The 9,940-nt window shown below is 37.3% G+C and overlaps 1 protein-coding gene across 3 annotated transcripts in view; it reads left to right on the forward strand.

Moving 5' to 3' along the window:
- Positions 1–9,651, forward strand: part of PLGRKT (plasminogen receptor with a C-terminal lysine) — a 259,215-nt gene extending 249,564 nt beyond the window's left edge. For all 3 annotated transcript variants that reach the window (XM_025359091.1, XM_025359089.1, XM_025359090.1), the window contains 3 exons: positions 5,733–5,863; positions 6,434–6,543; positions 9,256–9,651. In XM_025359091.1, the coding sequence (XP_025214876.1) occupies positions 5,733–5,863; positions 6,434–6,543; positions 9,256–9,377 (363 nt within the window). In that variant the 3' untranslated portion in view covers positions 9,378–9,651. The remainder of the gene's footprint in view (positions 1–5,732; positions 5,864–6,433; positions 6,544–9,255) is intronic.
- The last annotated feature ends 289 nt before the right edge of the window (positions 9,652–9,940 follow it).

Raw genomic sequence — 9,940 nt, forward strand, 5'->3', positions numbered from 1 at the left:
GTCCAGAATGGTTTATTTCAGGTTTTATTCTAGGATTTTCATAGTTTAAGGTTTTCCACTTAAGTCTTTAATCCATTTTGAGTTAAGTTTTGTATATGGTGATAGGTAGGGGTCCATTTTCATTCTTCTGCATATGCTGGCAAGTTATCCCAGCACCATTTATTAAATAGGGAGTCCTTTCCCTGTTGCTTATTTTTGTCAACTTTGTTAAAGGTCAGATGGTTGTAGGTATGTGGCTTTATTTATGAGTTCTCTATTCTTTTCCATTGGCATATGTTTCTGCTTTTGCACTAGTACCATGCTGTTTTGGTTATTATAGCCTTATAGTATAAAGTCAGGTAGTGTGATGTCTCTGGCTTTGTTCTTTTTGCTTAGGATTGCTTTACCTATTTGGACTTTTTGGTTCTATATGAATTTTAGAAAAGTTTTTTTTCTAGTTCTGTAAGAATGATACTGGTTGTTTGATAGGAATAGCATTGAATCTGTATTTTTCTTTAGGCAGTATGGCCATTTTAACAATATTGATTCTTCCAATTCATGAGCATGGAATGTTCTTTCATTTATTTGTGCTGTCTCTGATTTCTTTCATCCTAGGGGTGTGTGTGTGTGTGTGTCTGTGTCTGTCTGTCTGTCTGTCTGTCTGTCTGTTGTAAATGGGATTGCATTCTTGGTTTGGCTCTCAGCATGACCATTACTGGTGTGTAGAAATGCTACTAATTTTTGTATGTTGATTTTGTATCTTGAAACTTTGCTGAAGTTGTTTATTAGGTCTATTAGGGCTAGGAGCCTTTTGGCGGAGTCTTTAGGTTTTCCTAGTGTAGAATAATATTCAATGAGGAGGGATCATTTGCCTTCTTTTTCCATTTGGATGCCTTTTATTTCTTTCTCTTGCCTGATTGCTCTGGCTAGGACTTCCAATACTAAATTGAATAGGAGTGGTGAGAGTGGACATCCTTGTTTTGTTCTAGTTTTCAAGGGGAATGCTTCCAGCTTTTTCCCATTCAGTGATGTTGGCTGTAGGTTTGTCATAGATGGCTTTTATTATTTTGAGATATGTTCTTTCAATGCTTAGTTTGTGGAGGGTCTTATGTGCTCTCTTTAAAATTAATTGTGGTTCTCTAATTGTTAAACTAGCATCAGATAAGCCTGTAAAATCCTCAGAGTGTGAAGTTATAATCAGGAACATTTTGATTTCAAATTATTCTGTAAAGCAGTATCAAAAGGTCCAGAGATAAGAAAATTATTATTATAAAAGGTCTACATTTCTTTTAAAATAGGATAAAGAATTTTGTATTTAGGATTTGAGTTAACAACCATTAAGAGAACTTGCTGTACATGTTCTGTTTTGCTTTTATTTGCTGTTTTTAGTGTCAGTAATTGAGAAGGAAGGTTGAAAATGAATGTACACATAGTTAAAGGATGCCAATTCTTGGTAAATTGATAATTGCATTAATTCATTTATCCCTTTATGGCTATTGAAATATTTGGTAGTCTAGTTTATTAATTTGACTTTTAAGATGTATACAGATATAGACCTATGACTTTAAACATAATCTTATGAAATATAGGATAGTTAATAACATTTTAATGGATAATTAACATTACAGATCAAAATATCTTTCATTAGAATGTTTTACTCATGGAGAGAGTCTGCATGGAATTTTTTCTCACTCTAGGCTCATAGTTTATCACAGATACACAATCTTGCTGATTTTTATAATTTATCTATGAAAGATGGACATGATTGCCTTCATTCTTAACAGTAAGGGAGCAGACTCAGAATATAATATTTGTTCATAACTAGTTTTTTAAATATACTTAAATTTGAGACTAGTTTTAGATTTATAGAAAAGGCATATAGAATTCCCAAATACCCTACCTTCATTGTGCCCTGCTGTTAACATCTGACTATTACCATGGCACATTTGCCACAACTAAGAAGCGAACATTGATCCATTACTATTCAATACATCCCACATTCAGATTTCATTTGTTTGTCTCTAATGTTCCCTTTCTGTCCCAGAATCTCATCCAGGATGCCACGTTACATTTAGTCTTCTTGTCTCTTTAGCTTCTTCATCCCTCACCCTGCCTTTCATACTGTTCGCATTGGAAGCAAGTAACTAAGCAAAGCCCAAGATCAAGGGGTGGGAGTTAAGCTCCACTTCTTTGAAGAGCGAGGAGGAGTATCTATGTCAATGAGTTGGAATTCTTCTGTACAGGATATTTGTCTCTTCTCCATTTATATTAGTATAGACTCGTGGATATTTATTTTATACTTTAGGTTATAATCCAATACTATGTTATTTATTTTGCTGATAAAATTGTTCCAGCTTTGGACATTAGTAGCTCTTTCAGATTGACCCCCGTGTCCTTTTGACATACTCCATCATCATTATTATTATTTTAGTATCTCTTGACTTTCTGGCACTATAAGATGCTGTAGGCTCCTCTTATACATTTCTTGCCCCAGTCCTAGGCCAGCTATTTCTCCAAGGAGCCCTGGTTTATTTATTTATTTTTTTGGAGAGTAGAAATCATGTCTGGGTGTTTCTGGGTGTTAGGTATGCTTGTTTGCAAGAGGTTATTGCCTCTATTCCCTGTCAGTGGACAGAGCTGAGAAAACGTATGTACTTACACTAAGCCATGAATGCCTAATCCATGCATGCATATAGATATGCATATCTATAATTTCATCTTTGTCTATTTCTATATCAAGCACTAAGCATGAGTTCATACTGATGTTATTGGCTCTAATCCAGTACCACATGGTTCATTCTAGTCTTTTCCTCTTGCTTGTTTGTTATCTCCCTGTTTAATAATAAGAAACCTGACTTCCACCATCTGCTGTCAATTTACTTGTTGCTCACCTCCAGTAGACATGTAAAGTGGTTTCAGAATTGTTAATCTGTAACTTGTGAGAGACAGTTTTACTCACTAGAGTACAGTGTTTATGTATAGTTCTTTCTGTCTTTAGTTTTACAGTTTTTAGTCAAAATACCATTTTCCAAAGTTAGATCAGTTATTTTCCCCCAACCCTTCAGTGAGATTGTGCCATACATTTGTAGTACAGTCAGATTATTTTGTCACAGTCCCCATTCCATCTTGTGCATCCCTTGCCCTTTTGGCTGATTTGTAAAATTTGTATGCGCTAAGGTTCACGCTGTGCTGTAAAGTTTTATGAGTTTTGACAAATGCAGAGTGTCATGTATCCACCACCATAGTACCATACAGATTGACTCCACCACCCTGAAAGCCCTCTGCTCACAATCTTTTGAGAGTTCCCAGGTGATATCTTTCAGACTGATATCTCACGTTGATCTTTCGTGGGAAAAAAGCATAAGCTATGAGTCTTTCATTTCTGGTGATGGTTCTCAGTCCCGGCAGCACACGAGAACTATCTGGAAACCTTTAGAAAATACTGATGCCTGATTTTACCTCCAGATCCTGACTGAATTGATCCCACCTGGTTTAGTTGGTCTGGGGTGTAGGTCTGGGTACTAGAACTTTGAAAAGCTCCCCAGATGCTCATGGTGTGCAGCAAAAGTTTAGAACCACTCTGGACTCCTCTATTTCTTGTTTACTGCCTTTTGATAAAAACACAAATAATTAATTGCTGCATTTACATCACTTTGGGGGATATGATGAATCAGTATGTAAGTTTTGTAAATAAGTAATGTAGCAAGGATGAATTTCACACACTAAATAATCTTGTGCAAAAACACATCTATTTTTTATTGCTAATTGAACTCAAAATGAACCTCAATTTCTCTTGGTGACAGCAAATTAAATTTTGACAAGTCAAAGTTACTCAATTATTTGTAGTTTAAAACTCGGTTCTTTGGGAGAAAATAGTTGAATTCAGCTTTCCTCCTCTCCTTCTCCGTTCATCTTTTCCCTGGTATGACCTAGGCTTGGGTGCAGGTGATCTCAGGTGGCACCAGCATCAGGGAAGGCACATCTAGCCACATGCATTTGGGGATCCCCAGACAGAGAATTATGGCCCTGCTTCCTGTGGAGAATGTTGGGAGGGAGCAGATACTGCGGAGCAGAAAGGGTTTCAGAGCAGACCTGACAGAGAGCATGCCTAAGAGAGGCCACTTCCATCTCCCTTAGTGGCTGAGGGGTCTGAAGAAAGTCTGCAAGGTTCTCACCTCAGCTGGAGAGGGGCAGAGAAGGTGGCTGCAGACTGAGAGCTGGTAGCCTACTGGAGTCCAAAACCTTGGGCCGGGGACCCCACAACAGACACTTGGGAGTGAATGTAAGCCAGTGGCTGAGCGGGGAAGGCCACTGGATCCCAGAGGATCAGCAGCACCTGAGAGTATGGGGATGATGGTTATGCCAGCCTGGAACACGGCCTCATGCCCTTAGGGAACATCATGTGGTGCTGTCCAGGTTGATCGAACAGAAAACAACAGCAGAAAAGCACTCTCGGGTGCTGCTGATCCTCTGGGATCCAGTGGCCTTCCCCACCCAACCACTGGCTTATGTTCACTCCTAAAGTGTCTGTTATGGGGTCCCCTGGCTCTAGGTTTTGGACTCTTTGGTAGTCCCCCTGCTTTCGATCCATAGCTACCTTCTGTGCCCCTCTTCAGCTGATGTGAGAACCTTGCAGACTTCCTCCACACCCCTTGGCTGCTGAGGGAGATGGAAGTGGCCTCTCTCAGGTGTGCTCTCTGCGAGGTCTGCCCTGAAACCATTTCTGCTCTGCTGTAGCTGCTCCCTTCCAGAATTATCTACAGGAAGCAAGGCCACAAGTCTTCTCTGTTTAGGGATTCCCAAACCCAACTGAGGCTTCCTTCATATGTTCTGGGGATTTAACTTCCCAAATTAGGCCAAGGAGCCAAGCCCCATCTTTACATCTAAACTATCATTTGCCCCTCCCAGCTACTCCCCTCAGTAGAAAGAAGGCATGGAGGGGAAACTAAATCACCTTCCTCTCCTCTTCCTTGCATCATGAACTCCCTGTGTACTGCCCTCTAGCTTGGCTAATGACATGTAGTGCCAAGATTTTAGAATTAAAACAACAACAACAACAATGTCAACAACACTTTTCTCTGTCAAGAATATAACTCTCTTCAAATAATGGGCTTGGGTTTACAGACAGTTGCTTCTCCTGAGTATTTTCTAAAAATCCATTTAGAAATTCAGTCTCCTGTGTTCTGAGCCATCTGCCTTCTGTTCAAAGCGGTGAAAGGCACTGAACAAAGTGCTGAAGAACTTGAGGTTAGAAAAATGTGGCAAAGGAAAAGATGTCTCAAAAAAACAACACCCATCTACTATCATATTGTGGTGTGATATGGACCAAATAAATACTCCAAATAAATTTCAGTTTGGAGTGGATTTGGAAGGCAGATTTCCATGCAAGTGGAAATAAAGGCCAGTAAGATGTATCTACATTTAAAGACCCATAGATCTTTCCACACATGCAATAGGAAAAGCTGGACATTTATTTGAGGCTTGGCTAAAGCTCCAGACCACAGGCAGTCAAGACCTCAGGGTGTAAAAATGTAATATTGATATTTATTCTGTATTTATTCCAGGAAGATTTCACTGCCAAGGTGACAGTTGGTGAGAGCTGTCCAAAGGAACTTTAGTCAAAGTCTGTTGAGATTTTTTTGAAAAAACATGAATTAAAGCAATTGAAGAATGAATCCGCTGGAAAAACAGATTACTATTTGTTCAGATTCCAAAGATGAGTAACTTTACTTTGTCTTTTGTTTTGTCCTCAGCTGGAAAGGCAGCTCATCATGCAGAGTGAAATGAGGGAAAGACAAATGGCTATGCAGATCGCGTGGTCTCGGGAATTCCTCAAATATTTTGGAACTTTTTTTGGCTTTGCAGCCATCTCTTTAACAGCTGGGTATGTTTGCTATTTAATATTTTCTTCAGTCATTTACTTCTTTTTGTCTTTTCCATTACCATTTTATTATCAAGTTGGCCAGAATAAGACTTTGGTCCAAATAGTGTATGTAAGCAAAGTAACCTATTAACCTTAGTCCTTGGGGGTAACTCTGTGAAAGCAAGGCAGTAACAGTTAATTTAGTTTCCTAGGTTGCTTCTGTCTTTTTCTCTACTTTATTAGTTAGAGAGAGAGAGCACCAACTTGACACCAAGAAGGCCTCTATATGTTTATCTCCACAATCCCTTAGTGGTAGATACCAATCCTTACCCATTTTAAAAACAAGGAACCTGAGCTTCAAAGTCAAATAAAGATGAACAAGTCACAGACCTTGCCCTTGAGAACTGCAGAATCTGGTTAGGGATACTGGGTAAGGAAATCCTATTTCCATAGAATTATCAAATGTATTAAGTAACTTCTGAAGGAAAAGTCATTCTTCCAAAAAGCAGGTATTTTTTTTTCTTTAAGTATACAGATATGTATTTACAGATTATTTTTTGATATTGGTTCTTTTTTTAATTCTTGAAATAGAGCGATTAAAAAAAAGAAGCCAGCCTTCCTGGTCCCAATTGTTCCATTAAGCTTTATCCTCACCTACCAGTATGACTTGGGCTATGGAACCCTTTTAGAAAGAATGAAAGGTAAGTCTTTGATAAACTAGAGTTTCTATTTGCTGATTTATTTTCCAGTTCAAGGATCCCTGCCTTAGGAACCTTTGACTTATAAAAATTCTGACAAGACTCTCTCTTTGAACCTCCAATGACCAACATTTCTGCTCCCTCTCACACAGTGGTATGCTGGAGCCACCTCATACCAGCTCACAAGAACCAATCACTACATTTTCAGGGATTGTGTAAGCCGGTTGTTAAACATAGTCATTTAAGGTATTAAAACTTATATAAACTTGCAATAAATAAATTACAGCAAATAAATAATATTAAATTGTGTTTAAAACAAAAGTAATAAACAGAACTCATCTGTTTCTAAATATTTGCTATTATCCATACTCTGATTATTTATAGCTATTGTATCTATATTGATAGAAATGCAGATATAATACACAGACAAAACAAAATACAGCTACTGTCCAGTTTTAGTGACACCCCATTGATAGTCTGAAGTTGGTCTTGATGGGAGTATTTACACAATGGAAATCTGTGGTTGCCAAATCAAGGCTTGACTGCTTATTTTATTGATTTTCTAGACCAGGGGTTGAAAAATTATGGCCTGAGGCTGGCCACCTGTTTTCAAAAATAAAGTTTTATTGGAACACATCCATGCTCATTCATTCATGTATTGTCTGTGGCTGCCTTCCCATTACCATGACAGAGCCATCGTTGAAACAGAAACATATGAGCCCACAAGCCTATAATATTTACTGTCTGGCCCTTTAAGACAGTTTGCCAACCTATGGTCTAGATTTTAAAAATTGATGAAGAAAATGCTAAAAATGCAGATTAAGCTTAAAAATGTGCTTTGTCTGTAACTATTCCATTGTAAATAGCATAAAAGTTGGTGAAATATTCTTCTAATATTGAAAAACTATTATCCAGTTCAGCAAATAAGTTGTTTACATCATTCTCAAATAAATGAAGTTCCAACATTTGTCTTCAATAAAACAACTCATTGTTTCACTTTTGTCCTACTCATTAGTGTGAATGAAAACACCAACCGTCATCCATTATACTCTCTCATCAACTGCAACATAGGCTGGCCACGGATTCCAGCATTCCATAAAAATCAATGAAAGCATTCTGTGAGAATCAGTTTGCTATGTGGAATTTTATGTACATTTTATTATGGTACATATTTTTATGTATAATGAACATGTATAACATGTATAATAAGCATATATATTATAAATTTATAGACATTTTATTTTCAGAGAACTGGTTGGTAAATATTCACCTGCACACTGCTGCTGTCACATAATCCTGATTTTTATTGCCCTGGAATTTGACACAGCTGGCACAGAAATTTAATAGGAAATTTTTGTGGGAATTTCCTGTTTAAAAAAAATTCAAATTCATCAGAAAACTTATCACATTAGAAAATGTAGATTATAGTTTTTTTTCCATGTTAATAATGATGACTCTAAAATATACAATCCCTATTCGACTGAGTTTATTATCAGCCATTCTGTAAATACATGATGAGAATTTACTAACTGGAAGAAAGGCTCTCTCACATGGAAAACATCTAGTCTGTCATCAATGGCCAACCTAGTTATATGTAATTTTATCATGATTTTTACTTGCTATTTGAGACAGAGGTAAAAAAAGAAGATATTTGCAGATGATTGAAATGCTCTTATAATTTGAAAACTATGGTCTGTTCTGTTGGGTTTGGAGTACAATTAATAGCGTGTTAAAAGAAGGCCAGGTGCAGTGGCTCACACCTGTAATCCCAGCACTTTGGGAGGCCAAGGCGGGCAAATCACTTGAGTTCGAGACTAACCTGTCCAACATGGTGAAATCCTGTCTCTATGAAAAGTACAAAATTAGTCGGTGTATACCGCCTGTAGTCCTAGCTACTCAGGAGGCTGAGGCACAAGAATCGCTTGAACTGAGGAGGCAGAGGCTGCAGTGACCTGAGACTGCACCACTGCACTCCAGCCTGGGTGACAGAGTTGGACTCTGTCTCAATAAAATAAAATAGTGTGTTAAAAGAGGAGCACTCACAGAAAGTGTCACCTTTTAATCCCAAGGGAGGCTTATGAAATGTAAACATGTACTGTAATACAATTTTTAAAAATGTGCTAAGTAGTCTTCAACAATAAAACCTGGCAAATGTCACTGGGCCCAAGAAATTACAGCATTGTGTAGCTCTTTGAAAGGGGAATTGTTTATAAAGATGTGTGTATATGTATATTTGTATGTATACAGACTAAAGAACATTTAATATTATTTTGAGTGTTTATAAGTAATGTCAGGTTGAAGATTAGCTTTTCTGAAAAATTAGAATTTGTAGTAAACTTTACTTTCTCTCTTGTCACTTATATTAAAGGACAATGGGAAAGACTTTATATGTGGTTTCTCTACCCAAATCCCTCCAAACAGAATTAATACTAATCCTGACTTTGTTTCAAGGGAAAAAATTACTTATCTTGATGTTCTTTCTCTTCTACATGTCAAAAAAATCTGTACCTCCTGATTTATGTATGAGTTGTCAGAATTCATCACTGTGTTTCCTCTGGGAAGTGTATTACTTCTCCTGAGGAAAATGTTTAAGTGTGAAATTGGGAACATGGCTCATACGCTGTTAGAGCCTGTCAAGGAATATAGCAATCAGGCTTTGTCACAAATTGCTGATGACCCCTTTGTCACCTTGTGTATTTCTGTACTTTATTTAAGGTGAAGCTGAGGACATACTGGAAACAGAAAAGAGTAAATTGCAGCTGCCAAGAGGAATGATCACTTTTGAAAGCATTGAAAAAGCCAGAAAGGAACAGAGTAAATTCTTCATAGACAAGTGAAATCCTGTTTAGCAATCAAATCTCAAAGCACAGAATTGTTGACTTGAATCATGGTTTTTACAATTTTTTAAATGCTCAAGATTTTGATATTGTAGATTTTATTTTAAAATATTAAAATGCAAGATGAGTTTTGAGCTATTTTAAAATAAAATTTATAACATTCAACACAAAATCAAGGAGGTGCTCTAAATAACTTTCAGATTTCCTCTCTCTGTGTGCATTACCAATATCTAAGTGTAAAATTAATAAATTGTTTTGAATTGCTGGAAGCAAATGCCCAGCTGCTCTCACTTCTCTGTCACACATACTTTCCATACCACATTCCATTTCCACAGATGCTTCTGTATTTTGGATTTGTCAATTGTGTCCTGCCCCTACATGACAGAAAACAGTATTGTTTGACTAACATATATACTGCATTTACTATGACTGGCACTGTTCTGAGTGTTTTGTACAAATTCTTGTAATCATCCCAATAATTTTATGAAGCAGGAATCATTTTATAAATGTGGAAACTGAAGCACAGATAAGCAACTTGAACAAAGGCAGAAGCATGCAAGCCA

Source organism: Theropithecus gelada, chromosome 15 (genome assembly GCF_003255815.1).
Source record: "Theropithecus gelada isolate Dixy chromosome 15, Tgel_1.0, whole genome shotgun sequence".
Classification (NCBI taxonomy): Eukaryota; Metazoa; Chordata; class Mammalia; order Primates; family Cercopithecidae; genus Theropithecus; species Theropithecus gelada.